This window comes from Pipistrellus hanaki (genome assembly GCF_964339955.1).
Source record: "Pipistrellus hanaki genome assembly, chromosome: 18".
Classification (NCBI taxonomy): domain Eukaryota; kingdom Metazoa; phylum Chordata; class Mammalia; order Chiroptera; family Vespertilionidae; genus Pipistrellus; species Pipistrellus hanaki.
In genome coordinates, this window is record NC_140520.1 from 31,242,311 (window position 1) to 31,260,393 (window position 18,083).

Genomic DNA, 18,083 nt, shown 5'->3' on the forward strand with positions numbered 1-18,083 from the left:
ATAGCTGTTTTCTTCCTTATTGCTAGAACTTGTCATATTCAGATGAAGGCAGTTTGCAGCACTAATGAATGGTCACCAACCTTCGCCCCTCCATACCAGCACATCTGGTGCATGCGCAAATCCATTCTCTCTCACACACAGGCTCCCCCCAACTCCCACCAGGCCCTGTTCCCCATCTCACTTCAGGGCTATGCTTCAATTATCTTGGCAAAAAGAAATCATGGTTATAAACTCGCTCCGAATAGTGCTGGGCTTACTTTCCTCTGATTCCCCGTGGAGCAATCTGATAACCCAAGAGTAAAGATTTTCTATCAGCAAAGTTTGGAACTCGAAGCCCAAATCTGTTCAGCATGAGTCTCTTGGGTGGTGGGGAGAAAAGAGAACAGAAGTTGCCTAACAGGCTTTCTTCACATAAAAGAAAATGCCCGGAAAAAAATCACAATGTCAAAGACACAAGAGATGAAAGAACCATCTGGGGGGATTGTCCAGGGGAGGAGAAGGACAGGGTGCAAAAGATGGGTGGGAGACTCTGGTAAGAAAAACAGAGCTCTGATTCCCGGGGCCAATGAGCCAATGAATGCTATGCACGTTCCTATACTCTGCAGTGTCTGAGGAGTGCTCAGATCTTATTTTACAAGGTTGGACTTTGTGCCAGTGCAGGTCTGTCTTGCACTGGTGTTACCACAAATGCCTCGTAGGCTCCCATTTCCCATCTTTAAGTGAGATTAGTGGGGCAGGAGGAGGGGCCAGCATTCAGAGGCATCCCCAACCTGGGAATCCCATTAATCATAGGATGCTGAGAGACCTGGGCAGGGTGCCAAGAACCCCAGGGAAGCTTCTCTTTCAACCTTCGCCTTCTGTTTGACAGCTGAGGAGAAAAAGTCCAGAGTGCCAGTCCCATTCTCTGCCTTGCTACTTCCCAGGGTCTGGTTAAAATCATACTATGAGACGAGACCATCCATTCAGCACCTTGGCCTTGGCAGGGCCCGGGCAGAGAGAGGGCTGCCATGTAGCATCAGGGCTGCTCAAAGCAGAAGGAACCCGATGCTCTCCTGGGACGCTACAGAAAGCAGCAGTCTGCCCATCACTGTGCCTTCGAAACCCCTCTCTTCTCCTCGGAGCAGCTGGGCAGCTCACCTCCTGGCTCCCTCCCTTCTTGCTGCAGCCTCAGTCCTGCCACAGAGGAGATGAGAGTTTTCACAAAGTGTCTGGAGAGTAAGTAACTCCTCAGCCTTTCACCCAGGTCACAGCAGAGGAGGCGCAGGAAGGGGACCGAGCGGAGAGCAGGCACACTCCATTTAAACAAATAGACGATGCACATTAGTGCTTCATTAAGCACCGGCCTGTTCCCATTACTCAAGCAGCCATCTGGGGAGCATGCTTCCACATCACGGGCTAGAAAAAGAAGTGCATTCACACAACCAGACCAGGGCTGGCTTACGGTAGGAGGCTCAGCAATACAGCCCAGGGCTGGGCCTTCCCCTCCATGCAAACCTCCAGCAGCGCCCCCACACTCACTTTCTCCCAGGGTTTTCTGGAGAAGGTCGTGCTTGGCTTGCAGCTTGGTAATGAGGTTCCTGCCCTCCAGGTACTCCTTCATTTTCTGTAGGGGAGGAGGAGGAGAAAGAGCAATCAGACTCCTGAAGGAAAAAAAAAAATCACAGATGTGCAGCTGTACAATCCTCTTCGCAGAGAGCACTAGGTTTCTGACCCAATTTCTACCAGGTTCATTGTTTATTACTTTACAGCCCTGATCATCTGGACAGCTGCTGATTTTCATGGAGTTCTGCATTGGCTGGTATAAGAAACAGCCTTCTGCAGCCCCTCATTCATCTCTTCAGTTCCACTGAAGAGGAGCAGGGGGTGTAGGCACTGACTGAGCCTGGTCTTCTTGGTGGGAGGACACACATCTGCTACTGGTCACCTTCAATGACATCCAGCCCTGCCCCTCCCCCCAGCAGGGTGCATTCCATCACACTCGGAGCAATGCCAATGGCAGGCGCAGCCCCCACCCCAGCAGCAAGCCCAGCACGCACAGCATCTTTGTCTGAGCCTGTCTTAATCAGCTTCCTCCTCCATCTGCATGGAGTCTTTGTGGAAAGCCTGGGATTTGAGCTTTCAAGAGGAACTGCCACGCCCCACTTGCATATACACATGTCGGCAGCTCCAAACACAAGACGAGGTTATGGGATCGCAATGCCATCTTCTCTCACAGTTAAAATACTATCGCTGTGCTGCATTTCCTGATGTGACCTCTCTCAACTCTTGAATGCCCAGTGAATTGTTAGGTTTTCTTGGACAATTCATCAAATCTTCAATACAGCTCTATGAGCTATTAAGGTCATTATCCCCATTTAATGAATGAGGGCACTGAGATTTGGAGAGATTAAATAAATTGCTTAAGGTCAAACAGCGAGTGAGTGGTAGAGCCAGTATCCAAACGTGTAGTTTGACAATACAGCGTGTGCACTTAACCATTATGGTAACATGCTTCCTTTATGGTACAAAAGGAGAACACTGCACAGTATCAATTCTTTGTATACATGTCAATATATGCAGCAAATTAAGGGTGTTTAGAGCACTTCAGCACATATTCTCTCATTCAACTCTCACAATAACTCTGTACAGCACAGTAGGGAAGGCATCATTGCCATATATTCTTACAGACTAGAGGTCCAGTGCACAAACTTATGCACCAGAGGAATCCCTCAGCCTGGCCTGTGTGATTGGGCCAAAACTGGCTCTCTGACATCCCCCAAGGGGTCCCAGACTGCAAGAGGGTGCAGGCCAGGCCAAGGGACCCCACTGGTGCACGATCAGGGCCAGGAAGGGACGTGGGAGGTTGGCCAGCCAGGGAGGGACCCGGGGAGGGCTGCAGGGCATGTCCTGCCTATCTGGCTCAGTCCCAATAGGCCAGACCACAGCAGCAAGCTAACCTACCAGTCAGAGTGTCTGCCCCCTGGTGGTCAGTGTATGTCATAGTGACTGGCCGACCAGTCAACTGTCTGTCTCCTGGTGGTCAGTGCACATCATAGCGAGCGGGTGACTGGCCTTAGCATATTATTAGCATATTACACTTTGATTGGTTGAATGGCTAATCAGATGATTGAACACTTAGCATATTATGCTTTTATTATATAGAATGAAAGGATGATCTTGGGTAAGAATGTGTCAAATAAATTGCTGATCACTGCAAGGCAGTCAGTGGAACTGTCAGGCCTGGATCACGGGCCTTTGGCCTCTTAACTCAGCTGCTCATGGGATCTTCCTTTGCCTTGGTGTCTATTGCTGCAACAGCTCATCTGCCAGTCCGGGGCCAGCTACACATGTCTAAACTCAGAAGCAACATGGTAGTGTTTCCCTGGTGTTATGTGAGATATCTGAGGGGCTAAGTGAATAAAACATTTTAAATTATAATAGTTCTGTCTTTCTTTTAATGTATTACACAAAAAGTATAAATGCACATCAAGGCTTGGATTTTATGTCTATTACCACATAGGATGAAGGCAGAATGAAAAGGTGAAAAAATGTGAGCTATATTTATTCTGTTTGTTTCTGTACAGTGTGAACTTTTAACCAAGAGGGTATTTCTTTTCTCTCTCTCCCTCTCGTTCTGTCATGTAAAAACAAAGAAAAAAGCCTGGGTCCAGTTGGCATGGCTCACCGGTTGAGTGTCAACATATGAACCAGGAGCTCATGGTTTGATTCCTGGTCAGGACACATGCCTGGGTTGTGGGCTGGATCCCCAGTAGAGGGAGTGCAGGAGGCAGCTGATCAATGATTCTCATCATTGATTTTTCTCTCTCTTCTTCTCCCTTCCTCTCAGAAATCAATAAAAATATATTTTAAAAAATTCAGGAAAAAGAAAAAAGCCTACTCTCTATGGGAGGCCCTCATTGGCCCTCCCATGTTCACCCAAAGGCTCCTCTGCAAATCTCTAAGACTGCACTTCTCACACCGCCCTGTCCTGGAGGGTTTATTTCTCCTGTGTCTTTCTCTCTAGACTGCCTCCTCCCTATGGCCAGAGACCATGACATTCATTATTCTTGGCATCTCTGATACATAGTACTGTGCCCACGAGTATTGTGTAGACACTCAATAAATGCTTGAGATATAAGTAAATGAACAGGCTCACTGTCCTCTGGATAGAACCTTCCACAGCAGTCATGAATGAAGTCTGCAAGTGTGCCCCTACTCTCTCAATTAAGTCTAGTAAATCCTACATCAAATCATTTCTGTTGTTTTACGGGGGACCTGGCTTCCTCTGTTCCTTTGTGCTTTCGCATGAGAACATCTACGTGAACATACGCTTCCTTGTCACCTTCCTCTCTCCATCTGCTCCAGCTGCCAGCTCACCTGCTGTCAGTCTTCCCTGGGTGATATCTAACCCCTCACCAATGCCTAATTGTGAGGTTTGGAAGCTACTTCAGGGCTCAGAGGTGAAAAAGCTGCAGGGAAACACCCTCTGCTAACATCTGAATCCTCACATCCTCTTTGGAAGGTTATCCCAGGAGACTCAAAGGTTTCCTAATGAGGGAAAATCTACCAGGAAACTGTAACTCTTAAAAAAGACCAGACTGCTCAGCCACAATTCTGAAAGGTGATGGATGCAAATTCCTTCCTCTCACTCAGGTTTTTACTTGTGATTCTGGAAATCTTTTTTTTTTCTTTTCTTTTTCATTTATGTTCACAGTTCACTAGTTAATTCTGGCTGTCACTTGGTGAACTGTTAAAATAAATAAAAATCTGATAAGAGGTATGATGGATTCCTTTTTTTGGTTCTATTAAATCCTAAAGGACTGAAACTGTGTCTAGGTGTGACCTGCATCCCTAAGACTGGGAACAATGGTTGGGCTTTTCCATTTCGGTAAGCCAGATATGAAGATAAAAGCATCCTAGAGTTCACAGGTATGTTATTTATCACTTCTCTGTCCTGCCCATAGCCAGCACTCATCTGTATGAGAGAGAAGCTGAAGGGATAACCTGGCTTTTACTGGTAGAATTGCGTTAAAAGCTTCAGTCGCTGCTGATCAGACACACGTGAGAAGAGAGCCAAGACAGCTGAAGGCAAGGGAGAAATAGGTGGCTTTTCAATGCTTTCTGCAGACCAGGGCCAGGAAAATAACAATTTATGTGGAATCTCAAAATCCCTTCCTTGGACAATACAGTCACTTTCCTTATTTAAAGCATGTTCCAAATATTAGGTAATTAATTTTTTTTCATGCCAATGCCTATCCCCTGCTTCTTCAACAAACATCAAGAATATTAGTAAAGGGATGACCTGGTGTTTTCCTCAATGGAGGAGAGAAAAGAGGGAAGTTTTCTATTCTAAGTCACCAAATTCCTGAACACAGTCTAACCCTCCCCCTAGTTTTACACTCAGTGTGATCAAAACTGAGAATTTATTCAAAAAGTAGCAAGGCAATAAGTCTATTGGGTGGTTTTGTTTTTTTTTTGCCACTGTGAACCTTCCATTTTGTTTTTATGATCTGAACTTATTTCTTAATACATTCATTTAAAATATATATATATATATATATATATATATATATATATATATATATATATATATATATATATTTGTATTGATTTCAGAGAGGAAGGGAAAGAGAAAGAAACATCAACGATGAGAGAGAATCATTGATTGGTTGCCTCCTGCATGCCCCCTACTGGGGATGAAGCCAGAAACCCAGGCATGTGCCCTGACCAGGAATCAAAACGAGACTTCCTGGTTCCTAGTTCGATGCTAACCACACTGGCCGGGCTTAATAAATTTCTAATTGGTTATCAACTGTCAGCAATGAGTTTTATTTATTGAAGAGTATCAGTATACTTTTTCTTTCTGAGCCCTCCCTCTCTAACATTTTGGTTGCAGTAAAATGGAAAAGGCTGAGTTGGAATATTCTAATCCTACCTTTTACCAAGTCTTCTAACCTTGAGCAAGTCACTTAATCCCCGGAGTCTGAGTTTCCCTATCTGAAAACCGGGGATAATAATATCCTTTTTCACAGGTTGTTGAAGACTATGATTATTAGCACAGAGTCCTGCCATTAGCAGATACCCAAAAGCGTTCCTTATACTTGAATCACCTGCTCGTTAACCTAAAACAGCCATGCCCTCCACTTCTTTGCTTTGTGCTAATACATAAAAAAAAGAGATCTCTAGCTGAAACCGGTTTGGCTCAGTGGATAGAGCCTCGGACTGCGGACTGAAGGGTCCCAGGTTCGATTCCAGTCAAGGGCATCTACTTTGGTTGTGGGCACATCCCCAGTAGGGGGTGTGCAAGAGGCAGCTGATTGATGATTCCCTCTCATCGATGCTTCTCTCTATCCCTCTTTCTTCCTCTCTGTAAAAAAATCAATAAAATATATTTAAAAAAATAAAAATAAAAGACAACTCTAAGTCTTAAAAAAAAAAAAAAGAAGAAGAAGAAGAGGAATAGTATGCTTTGCAAATTTATTTTAAAATACCCCTGCCCTTTAAATATGCTTACCACGGAGGTATGAAATTCATGGGCCTTGCGGCTTTCTGCCTTGGATTTAATCTACATGGAGCCAAGACCATAAGTACCCACTGCTACAAGGGGCGGGGTAGGTTGGAGGAGGGAGCCATGTCCACTAGCCCCGTGTGCAGAGATACACAGATGTCACTGCAGTGGCTGCTTCCCCACCATCAGGCACACTCACATTTTCCCTCCTCCCTGTGAATTTTTAAAGCAGGAAACAGTCAGACTGTATAAATAAAACAGCAAGTCTTTACATGGGATCACATCTCCCACTTTAGTTGACAGGGCAGGGGCAGTCGTTCATTTGTACCTGCTTAGCACACCTTACTGAATGCCTGCAGGAGAATCTATAATAATAAAAGTGTGATATGCTAATTAGACCAGAGGTCCTTCCGGACGAAGCCAGGGCTCTGAGGGAAGCCCGGGTCCCAGGTGCCAGAGGGAAGCTGGTGCCAGCACCAGGGGAAGGAAGGCCTACTCTTGCATGGATTTTGTGCATCGGGCCTCTAGTACCAAGACATAAAAATATCTCAAACCACCAGGTCCACGTCTAGACCTAGAGCACTGCCATGGCCAAGGCACTAACTCCTCCCCTATTATCTTGCCCAAATCAGTCCCCAAGAATTCAGGTAGTCTAGTTTTGTTTATTTTATCAGCTGTAATCCTTAACCCCTTCCCACTGCCACCTCCATACAGGAAGTACTTAGAATAAATGCCAGCCTTACAGGCTTTGACAGTCTTTGGCCAATCAGTGAGCATTACTGTCTATGAGCAGGGAATTGGTTAAATATGTGATGGTTCATCCACCCATACAATGGAATTCTGCACATGCATTAAAAAAGGAGGCAGGTCTGGGCCCTAGCTAGGTAGCTCAGTTGATAAGAGTGTTGTCCCAATATGCCAAGGTTGTCAGCTCAATCCCTGGTTAGGGCACATACAATGAATGAATGTATAAATAAATGGAATGACAAGTCTTTCTCCCTCCCTCCCCCAACTCCCTCCATCCACCTTCCCCATTCTAAAATCAGTATAATTAATTAATTTAAAAAGGAGGCAGGTCTTTTTGGACTAATATAAAAATAAAGCCCAAAATAAATTAAGTAAAAAAAAAAGAGAGAGAGTAAAGAACAGTATAAGTAGCATACTTATATTTCTATTTATTCTATTTTACTACATTTCTTTTTTTTTTAAAATATATTTTATTGATTCTTGTACAGAGAGGAAGGGAGAGAGCCAGAGAGCCAGAAACATCGATGAGAGAGAGTCATCGCCAGCTGCCTCTTGCATACCCCCTACTGGGGATATGCCCGCAACCAAGGTACATGCCCTTGACCGGAATCGAACCCGGGACCCTTCAGTCCCCAAGCCGACACTCCATCCATTGAGCCAAACCGGTCTCGGCCTATTTTATTACATTTCTAATGTAATTCTATTGTACTGAAGGATATGTCAGTGGTAGTCTACGCATAGGATCTCTCTGGAGGGACACAGAATAAGCTGTTTTTAATCACTTGGCAGAAGGGAAGGTTTGGGGGGGTAGAAGCTTGAGTTTTTTTCTGTATGCTATTTTGAAATCTTCAAAAAAATCTATTTTTTAACAGTCACAGTGAAAAAAGGCAATGGGGGGAACAGTGGACATTGCTGGGCTGTGTGTTATAGAAGACAAGTGACACAAAGCCAGAGAGCAGGGCTCGTCTCCTCACTTAGGGAGAGAAGAGGAGGGAGCTGCTGAGCGGTCTCTAAGCCTCTCCTTCCCAGCAGCTTCTTCAGCAGGTGGACAGAGAAAGCCTGGGCCCAAGACCAGGCAACAGGAACCGGAGTTCTCATGTAAGTTCCTGTTGAGGTTCCTTGGACAAGCTACCCATCCTCTCTGGGTTTGTTTGTTTGTGTGTTTTTTTTTGTTTGTTTTTTTAAATATATTTTATTGATTTTGTACAGAGAGGAAGGGAGAGAGATAGAGAGTTAGAAACATCGATGAGATGAGAGAGAGTCATCGATCAGCTGCCTCTTGCACACCCCCTACTGGGGATATGCCCGCAACCAAGGTACATGCCTTGACCGGAATTGAACCCGGGTCCCTTCAGTCCCCAAGCCGACGCTCTATCTATTGAGCCAAACTGGTTTCGGCTGGGTTTGTTTTTTTAATTCTTTCAATGAGAAGGTTTGTTTAGATGGTATTTAAAAATCACTTCAAGCTTTAAAATTCCATGCTAATTTTTCTGGGACTTCAACAAATGCTTCAAATTTCCAACTGAAGTCATCTGAACAGATCTATCTGATGAAAGCTTTCCTAGCAGCTCTCTGGGTCCCTGGGCACAATACGGAGGGAGCTAAGCCACGATAAGGAACCTCCTCTCAACTTTCCAAAGGAAGCACTATGGGATGCACCATTCTGTTTGTGAAGGGCACGGGGAAAAACATGGCAATGTTTATGGAGGCAACAAACTAAAAAAGCCCACGAGCAGTTGTGTAGGCTTTGTATGGTTTGGCAAGCACAGGCAGCCATCCTGTTTAACATGCATATCCCCTTTTCATGAACGTCCATTTCACCACTCCCCAAAACACGCTTTTATCATGAAATGAATTAACTGACACATTCTAAGCAGTAGTCACAAAGTAATGAACTCTCTTGTAAATCTGTTATTAGACAAGTTCGAACAAAAAAACGTTCCTGTTAGCCAAGGAAATCTGCACACAATTTTGATGAACAGCACTATGGCCACAAAAGATAGGAAATGGGTTAGAGAACATCAATGCAGACAGAGGGGAAAGAGCGGGCAGGATTTGAGAGGTCACCCGTTTGAAGATGGTCATTCCTGTTCCTACTGAAAGTCAATTTTGAATAAAAACATTACATATTCATTTAAAGCCAAAAAGGAAATCTGACAGCCTTAAATACAGATTTTTAAGTCCAAAATTTCTTATTTAATAATTACAAAAAGGAAATCTTCTTTAGTGTAATATGATTGGGTCAGTTAAGTACTATTATATCTAAGCAGTCCAGACAGACCCACCAAACAATCCTATTATTAAGAGCCTCTAGAGTGTTCAACGACATCCTGAGATAACGAAGCTTGGGGCGGCAACACAGCCCTCATTATAGTCAAGAAATTCTCTTAATAGCTAATCCAGGTTTTTGCATTTTTCATGCTTTTGCACATGCTGCTCTTTCCTCTCGATTCACCGCCTAGTTCACGCATCCTTCAAGATCAAGCACAAAAATCGCTTTGTGTGTGATGTTTCCCCAACTCTGTTCTTCCTGGTCACCACTCTCACATGTGTGCAGTGTGCATGTATGCATTTTTAAATTTATATATACTTACATATGCCTTTAATTACAAAAATCAATCTGACATACCTGTTTAGAAATATATAAAGTGAAAATGTAAGCTAACCTTTCATATACTTAATCCCATCATCCCCTTCTCATGTATACCCTCAGCATTCTCAATAAATGATCAATGAACAATTTAATAATGATTGATAAATAAATAAGGATGATGGTGATAATAAATTTTCAGCGCTTACAGAGCACTAACTATAAACCAGGCAGTGTGCTAACTACTTTACAAAAATTAATGAATGAGCCAACATGTCAATCCATTTTTTCTATGTATAGATTTGAGTATTTCACTCAAAAGTGTTATAATTAGGTGACTTAGAAAAAATGTTAATAATTTTGGTAAACAAAAGATTACAAAACAATATGTACAGCACTATCCCATTTTTTATAATAAAATTATAAATGCATGCTTAGATATGTGTATCCATATATCCTAATACTAGTATCTCTAGGTATTGGGATTATGAATGATTTTTATTTTCTTTATTTTGCTTCTAAATTTTATATAAGCATCTGTTGCTTTGTATAACAAGAAAGAAGTTATTTTAAAAGAATAATTCTCCTTTAAATCACTCCCTTTCAACAGTCTTCTTTAGGACAAAACAAACAAACAAAAACACCTAAGAATTCTGAACTTGATAAAGTAAAAAAACAAATTTCATTTTTAAAAAGATAGTAAATCACTAGTGTTCTTAATGATGAAAAAGCAGTGTTTAAGGAAGAATTTACAAAATTTTTCTAGTTGTAGGAAAAAGTCAATTTACTGCATATAGTCTGTTTCTTGTCTGACAAAAGTTCGTTTCTCTCATGTAGAATCAGTATGCATATTTACTGGCTATATTTCATCTCACACCTGCAAGCTTAATTTCTCCTTTTTTGGTCATCAGATTAGGAAATAAATTTTAGTACAGGCAATAAACCCTAGTTGGCAAACTCAGAATAACTTAATTATTGAAAAGCAACACCAAAGACCAGCCAGCAACTTTCCAAAGGGCTGTTAACACTATTTTAAAAAATTGGGTCCACCTGTTTAAAAACATATTAGGAGATACATAAATAACAAAAAATACGATGTTTTGGAATTCTCTGCAAACCAACAATGCTGCCTATCCTCTGAATTTCAGCAATAATTATGAAGAAAAAAATTTCCCATCAACAAAAAATATAAAAGAAGGTCATCAGACCACCTAGAAGAGGCTACAGACTTTAAAACCAAGATGTGTCGGCCAGAATATTTGGACGTAGTTCCCAAGAACCAAGAGATGTAGGCCTCCTTTCATGAGCCCCTATGACTGAAAAATAAACTTTCAAACAAAAACTAAGTGGTTAAAAAAAAAAAATCTTGGTAGTGTATCTGCGTGCATCCTCTCTCTTGAGGGTCCCTGTTAGACACATACAACAAGTGTAGGGATGGTCTCTGAATACGCCCAGATCTAAATCTTAGGATATTCAAAGACTGCCTTTCAGACACTTGACAAAGAGTACAAGTCCCAAATCTCCTGTGTGTGCAGCGCTTAAAGATGATCTTTAAAGGCCTGCACGCTCCCTCACCGTGAAGTAGAACTGCTCCGTCTCTTGCTGGTTGGCTCTCCTCTTGGCAATGCTGGGCTTGCTCATGAAGGTTTCTGAGACTGTGGACTTGACGGACTCCATAGAGTTGCTGTACTGGAAGCAGTCAGACACGTCAAAATCCTCGACAGTCACAATGTCCTGGATGGTCTGCAGAGTGGCCTCCATTGTTTTTTTGACCTGCCAAATAAGGGTCAACAATGCATGAGGGGAAGGTGATGGAGAAGCTTGGAGAAGGGAAAAGAAATGGGCTGAGGAAGGAGGGAGGGTGCTGTCAGAAGGTGCAACTCTGCCTCCTCCCAGGGACAGAGCTGAAGTGAGTGATAAACACCACGTGGACCCTGGTATCAAAGGCTATGCTCTCCAGTGAGGACCTAAACCATCCCCTCCCCCACACTACATACCTGAACCAGCTCCCAGCTCTTTTATTTAATGTTTACTTTTAAAATTTAATATTAGTTCTTGGCTATAATAGAAGCGCTAAGGGAGAGAGAGAATAAAATTTCAAACATACCCCAACATATAAAGAGCTAGTTCAAATGTGTGATGAGCATGGCCCTGCAATGCCTCAGGTTCTATTTCATGACCTTCAACAAATTAACACACTTGCTTCCCCATTTTCAAACTAAGTGACCCATGCCCAGTCCTTCCTAATCTTCCTGGGAAAAGCAAGACCTACTAAGAGGCCAGGTAAGAAGTTATGTCAGCTCAAAAGAAAAGAACCCTGATAATCATTCGTACTGTCCTTTTGAATTGGTTGTTGAAAGCAAATACAGTGGGCCCGGGAGAAAGTCACCCTTTTCTAAAAGGACAGAGATGTTTGAAGCGTCAAAGTCAAAAAGCCTCTGTTTGTTTGCAAATGCTGGGAAAAGCCAGGCAGGACGGGGTGGTTTCAGAGACACAATACTGTTCACTCAGCTGCCAAGTGCCATTTTGATTAAATGTGTAGGGGGGGAAAGAAAGCATTTTGCAAAAGCTCAAAATAGAGCCCAACCTTTGGCAATGCAAGAGCAACTTCCTGGAGTTCAAGGGCAGGATGTAGCAGAGGGGAAAATCCAAGCCTACATTTGGCTAGGAAATGTTTGCAGCAGCCCGGACATTCCCTGCGTGCTCCTTCCACTGCTCCCAGATAGGCGGCAACAATTCAACAGGGAACCTCAAAAGGTGGCTCTGATCTCTTACGCAGGCAACTCACCTCTTCGTTCTCAATCTTCAGGGTGGATAAGCGAGACTGCAGTTGTTGGCATCTCTGTACCAGCTCGCTCTGGACAGGCTGCTGGGCACAGAGCTGGGAAGCCTGCCAGAAACAAGAGATACCAGGTCAGAAGGAGGACACTGTACTTTCGGCGGTTCTGGAGTCCCATTCCTGCTAATAAAACTACACATATTCAAGCTGTAAGGCTCACAGTTTCTATGTTAACCCAAAATCCAAAGCCAAAGTGTGTGGTTCTCTTCTAGGACCAAAAAGAACAAAAGGAGAATGAGGAGTGGGACCCTTTGGGAGGACCAGGCCTCTCTTTGAGCCCATCTTTAGGTTGGCACAGGCGGATCTACGCAGGGTCTGTGGCTCCTGGAAGCCAGAGTTAGGCCACAGAAGGTGCCCTTGGGCAGCCCCAGCTGCAGACACACAATGCTTTGGCACAGGGAGGATTTCCTGCCAGAGGTCCAAGTGGCCACCTCTCTGGCTCCTCCTTCACCCCGCTCTGTACACCAGAGTGAAAGCAGGAGAGAAGTGGGTCAGGAGGCTAACTTGCTGCTGTTGGCAGTCAGCGTGTGTTTATAAATCTGTGCCAGGCATGAGAGCTCTGACTCAATTAGAGAAAGTGTAAAGCCAGGAACAAGTCCACAGGCAATGGTAGAGGGCCCCAGAGGGCATGAAATCTGGTGGAAGCTTCTGGTGGAAGCTGGCATTTTCAGAGACCTCAAGTCTTCACCATAAGTGTGGGAGAGAAGTTCGCCCTTCCCCCAAGGATCATCACCAGCAAGCCAACGTCTCCTGATGATGGCATGGCCATGGCATGAACGTGAGGTCACCCACAGTCCTCAGGATGACGGATTAGGAACAGGCCATTGGACTGGGAGGAATGAGCCATATGGAGGCAGCTCCTGTTACCTTGCCGCCATGTGTCCCTTAGCCCCTCATCTAGAGACACATCTGGAGAGAACTGCCCTTTCTTCCCCAGCAATGAGTGGGCACATCCACATGCCTACAGACCATTCTCTTGCTTGAAAAGACAAAACCTCTCTTCAAATGAAGTGGGCTGGGACTTGACCTTTTCCTTCATTGGCTTTTAAGCTCCCAACTAACTTGACCTCTTCCCCCAGCTGAGGGGCCGGCTGAGCCAGCTCTCAGATCTGAAGAGAGCTGACTTCACCCTGGCTCTCGCATAAGCAGACACAATGAAGAAAGCTCAGTGGCCAGCTTTCTGGCCAACTTAGCGCCAAGAGTAAAACTCTCTGGCTGCCTGATGTCACCGGTCAGGCATCCAAAGCCCCACCAACCCCCAGGGGCACCAAAAGTAGAGCCAAGCACCTCCTCCTCATACATCTGAGAGTGCTTGGCATCAATTCATGAGCGGAGTGCCCCAGAATACCAGTCAATGTGGGGCCTTGGCCAATTTCAGAGCTTCCCGACACAATGCCACCCGAACTTTGGCCCTAGTTCAGAGACTTCCAGGCAGCTCCCCTTTGTTGCCTCTATAGTCTACAGACCCACACTGATGGGGATAGGCTGGCTGTAGGGACCAAGAAAGATCCGCCCTCTCCTCTTTCTATTTCCCACTCATTTAAAGGCTAGACTGGAATGCGGAACCTTTTCTAGATCTAGCACTCGCCCTGGCCCTGTCTGACTCAGTCGCTGACCAGCTACATCACATAAAGCAAAGGCCTAGGCAGAAGAGTAAATTTTTAAAGTAACCCAGACCTAGAAGGGAGGAGTCAAAGAGAGAAAACCACCTCCAAGCCTGTTCCTTTAAGAAGCAGCAGGGCTGCTGATGCATGCTTTGGCAGTGGTCCTCTACCGGGGTGCAAGGTAATGCATTCCAGCTGTGCTGTGGCCGGGCTAGAAGGGGGCCCGAGCACCCAGCATTTAGATTCCCCCCTTTATGGAGACAAGCGGTTTGGCTCAGAAGGACCAGTCAACACCAGAAAATGTATCGCACCACTCAGCTAGTCCCCAAGTTCCACTGATTCTTGGGAAGCAGTCTCAGTGGCAGCTGGAGAAGGGGCTTGGGAGGCGAGAAGTGAGGGCAGGTGAGGAATAGGGCTTCCTGGGGTTTGGTGACACTCCTTCCCCTGCTCTAATTGCACATGCTGCCATCTCACTTCCCCATCTGTTCAGACGCTGGCATTTCTCGAGCCACAGCAATGGAAACAGACTGTAAATGGTTTTTCCAAAAAAGGAGAGAAAAGAAATCATCTCCACATTTTTGTCTTTAAGAATGAAATAACCACTCTCTATAGTGGCCTATTGATGACAGCAGATCCTCTGGTTACACTGCAACAGCTGTCATTATGGAGCAGGGCTTACTACAGAGGCCTGGATGCTAATTCTAGCAGGAGCACCAATCCCTTGCTGAGGGGACACTGTGGTTTCTTGGTCACCCAGCACCCTGCTCTGTCTGGTAACTTTGGCCCGACTGCCCTCCAGGGAAACTCCCGTTCCACAGCTCACGCCATGTACTTTGGATGGAGGCTCTCCTCAATAAGGGGATGGAGCATGTGATCTGGGCATAAGCCAATCAGCTGACTGCAAATACCTAGACACACTGAGTGACTCAGAGATAGGCAAGTCACCCAATCAGAACCAAGAAGACACGTGGGACTGTGAGAGTTTCTAGGAGGTAAGCAGATACCCTTTTCACTGGATTTCAACCTAGAAAAAGATAAGGCAGGAGTAGTCATCTTGCCCCCACAAGATAAGAGCCCGAGAAAAGGACCGACACAGGACATGCAGCAGAGAAAAGCCAGGTCTGCATGAAATTCCCACTCCTCAATCGAGCCATGCCTGATGGTTCCATCCTGAGTTTTTATTATGTAAGCCTATCCATCCTCCTTTTTATTTGAGCAGATGAAATGGTGGCTCCTACCCACAGGGATAAGATTTACTCATTTGTGGGCACAACACCAGAACTGGAACCGAAACATCCACAGTGATTGAAGCCAAGAAGCTTCTCTTCAAGCCCTCCTTGTTTTAGTCACTGAAGGTAAAAAGTCCAGAACAGGGTCCAGCACAGTTTCCCTGCCTGGGCAACCAGCACAGCCTCCTGGATGACATCACAGCTCCTGTCCTCTCTGTAGGTGCTCATGCTTTTTTTGTCCAATACCCAAGTAAAACGACCTCTTTTATTGCAATCTTCTTCTAACCCTAGGAGAATAAGGTCCTTCAGAACTCTGCCAGATGACAAAAGAGCACATTATTCCTCTCTTAGCCTTCCCTCCCCACAAAGCCATTGGTATTGGCCCATCTCAGCTCTCACTTCTTCCAACCTCACTACTTGGACTCCCCTCTCCCTCTTCCTTTCACCATTACCAAACTGGCAGCAGTTTTCAGAACACACCTGCTGCTTTCCACTCCTCTGCTCCTTCTCATCTCTTTGGGTGCCCAACCCTCCGCATATTTCTAATTCTCTCTCAACTCCTATAAGCCCCCGAAGGCTCTAATTCCCAACCTCTACGGTCAAGCTTAGTGGACAGTAGGCACTCAGGAGCTGTTTGCTGAATGAGTGGAGTGTGCCTCCCTCACCTGATGGGAAGGCCAGGCCTTACTCTGCCCACAATAATGTGGCTTGGTGTTGTGAATCTAGATTCAAATAAGTGAGGGGAGGAGAGCCTCACCATGTCCCCCATGTGGGGCTGGAACTCAAACTTCATAGGTGGGCAGAAGACATTGTTGTACATCTCCATGAGGCGCTGCTTGTCACTGGTGGCATCCAGGTTTTCGACGGCATTCTCGATGGCATCCAGACCCTCGTGCTTCGACTGCTCCAGGTTCAACTCAGCCGAGAGGAAGGTGCGCAGCGCCCGGTTCAGGCTAGCGTGGTAGCCTAAGTCACAACACTGCTGCGGAGAGGAGAGAACATGAGCAGACCCTTAGAGGACTTTGAGGTGCTCAGAAGAAAGAGAAGTCATTTGGACAAAATAAAATGATCAAATCATGCACTTGTACAGTGCTATTCAGTAAACATGAGAAGAGTTAAGAGTTAAAGGGAATCCTCTCCTATTTTCAGATTTCTCTGGGGATACCATTATAACAAAATTCAATAACAAAAATATAGCCTACCACTCCCTGAGGGTTACTGTGGTTAAGTCAGTACATACCAACCAAGCCAGGCCGTTTCCACACTCAGAGTCCAGAAGTCAGAAGTGTTGCAAGAACAGTTAATTACACAAACTCAGAGCTCGAGGTAGGAGGACTGGGGGCCTGACTCTGTTGGTGATCACCCCCAACAACTCCCAACATTCTAGAATAGGCCTTACGCTGCAGACAAAGATTTCAGCACTAACATTCCTGCCCTATAGAAATAGGCCAAAAATTTTTACCAGGCCAAAAATTTCTAAATATAAGTCTTAGTGGGAAAATTCATGTTAAAATAATCGGATTTTCTAAAGCAAAATAAAAAAGGCATGACTGAGACAACAGCATTAAAGAAGTACTGGATAGTAAGCCAGTAACCTTGGAAAAGCCACTCCCATCCCCAGACCTGTTTCCTCAACTGTAAAATGAACAGTTTGCCAGGTCAGTGGTTTTCAAGCTGTAGACCGGAGCTCTGTGGTTCTGTGCCAGAACCTTCTCAGGCTGCCCTTGAGAAGCAGTAAAAGGGCAGCCCAACTAGTAGGACTTGGAACCTCCTATACCTGCTTCAACCAAACCAACTCTGCTCTTTGTTCTATTGAATAAATTGGCATTCTTTGTAAGGTCTGGTTTGAAGAAAGAACTCTCCTACTAGAGAAAAAGTCTGAAAACATGTGACAAAATACAATCCCTAAGTCCCTCTTCAGCAACAGCATTCTGTAACTCTATGACATTCTTCCCCATCTTTCCCAAGGGACCCAGCAATCCCAACTGCTTGATTGTCCATTATCCCCCATATTTTGTAAGCATCTTTGAGATCCAAAACCCAAGAAGACACGTCGGAAGAGAATCACGAACAGAGTAAGACCATCTGCCTGACTGCCATTGCATTTCACAAGCGGGCATCAAATCAACTCGTTCCCAGCCTTGCCCCTTCATCCCCTTCATCACTATCACACCGGGAGCAGCCGCTACTGGGGAAGAAAAAGCATGTGATCTGCCTCCTCCTCCCAGCATCTGACAAGAAGCTCAGCACCAGAGTGCCTGTCAGGCTGGGCGCTGGGTCCAGTGCCAACAGGCTCTGGCAGGTGCTTGGCTGCAGTGGAAGAACAGCAGTTACAGCTCAACTAGAGACGGAAAGACATTAAATCAGCTGAGAGGGAAGAGCAAATGGAAACTAGACAAAGGCGGCTGATTGGGAGGCTGCACGTGCAGAAGCCTTCCTCCTCTGGGAGACCTGCTACTCTAGCCGGGCTGCCCTCCACCTGCAAGCCCTCCTTAGGTCTGTAAGGCTAATGAACAAAAGCGACACTACCCACAGGGCTGAGCAAGTGTATGGTTTGGGAGTGAGGGCGGGGGTGAAGGTTTTTAGT

At 45.1% G+C, this 18,083-nt stretch overlaps 2 protein-coding genes across 8 annotated transcripts in view; both read right to left on the reverse strand.

Moving 5' to 3' along the window:
* Window positions 1–18,083, reverse strand: part of IKBKE (inhibitor of nuclear factor kappa B kinase subunit epsilon) — a 251,761-nt gene that overhangs the window by 66,969 nt on the left and 166,709 nt on the right. The window lies entirely within an intron of this gene.
* SRGAP2 (SLIT-ROBO Rho GTPase activating protein 2) overlaps window positions 1–18,083 on the reverse strand; it is a 224,934-nt gene that overhangs the window by 36,306 nt on the left and 170,545 nt on the right. For 4 of the 7 annotated variants that reach the window (XM_084865846.1, XM_084865844.1, XM_084865849.1 and 1 more), the window contains exons 8-11: window positions 16,254–16,475; window positions 12,613–12,714; window positions 11,400–11,597; window positions 1,519–1,603 (exon numbers count right to left, since the gene is read on the reverse strand). In XM_084865846.1, the coding sequence (XP_084721972.1) occupies window positions 1,519–1,603; window positions 11,400–11,597; window positions 12,613–12,714; window positions 16,254–16,475 (607 nt within the window). Of the gene's footprint in view, window positions 1–1,518; window positions 1,604–11,399; window positions 11,598–12,612; window positions 12,715–16,253; window positions 16,479–18,083 lie in introns of all 7 variants that reach the window. The other 3 variants (XM_084865845.1, XM_084865843.1, XM_084865847.1) reach the window with 1 other exon arrangement.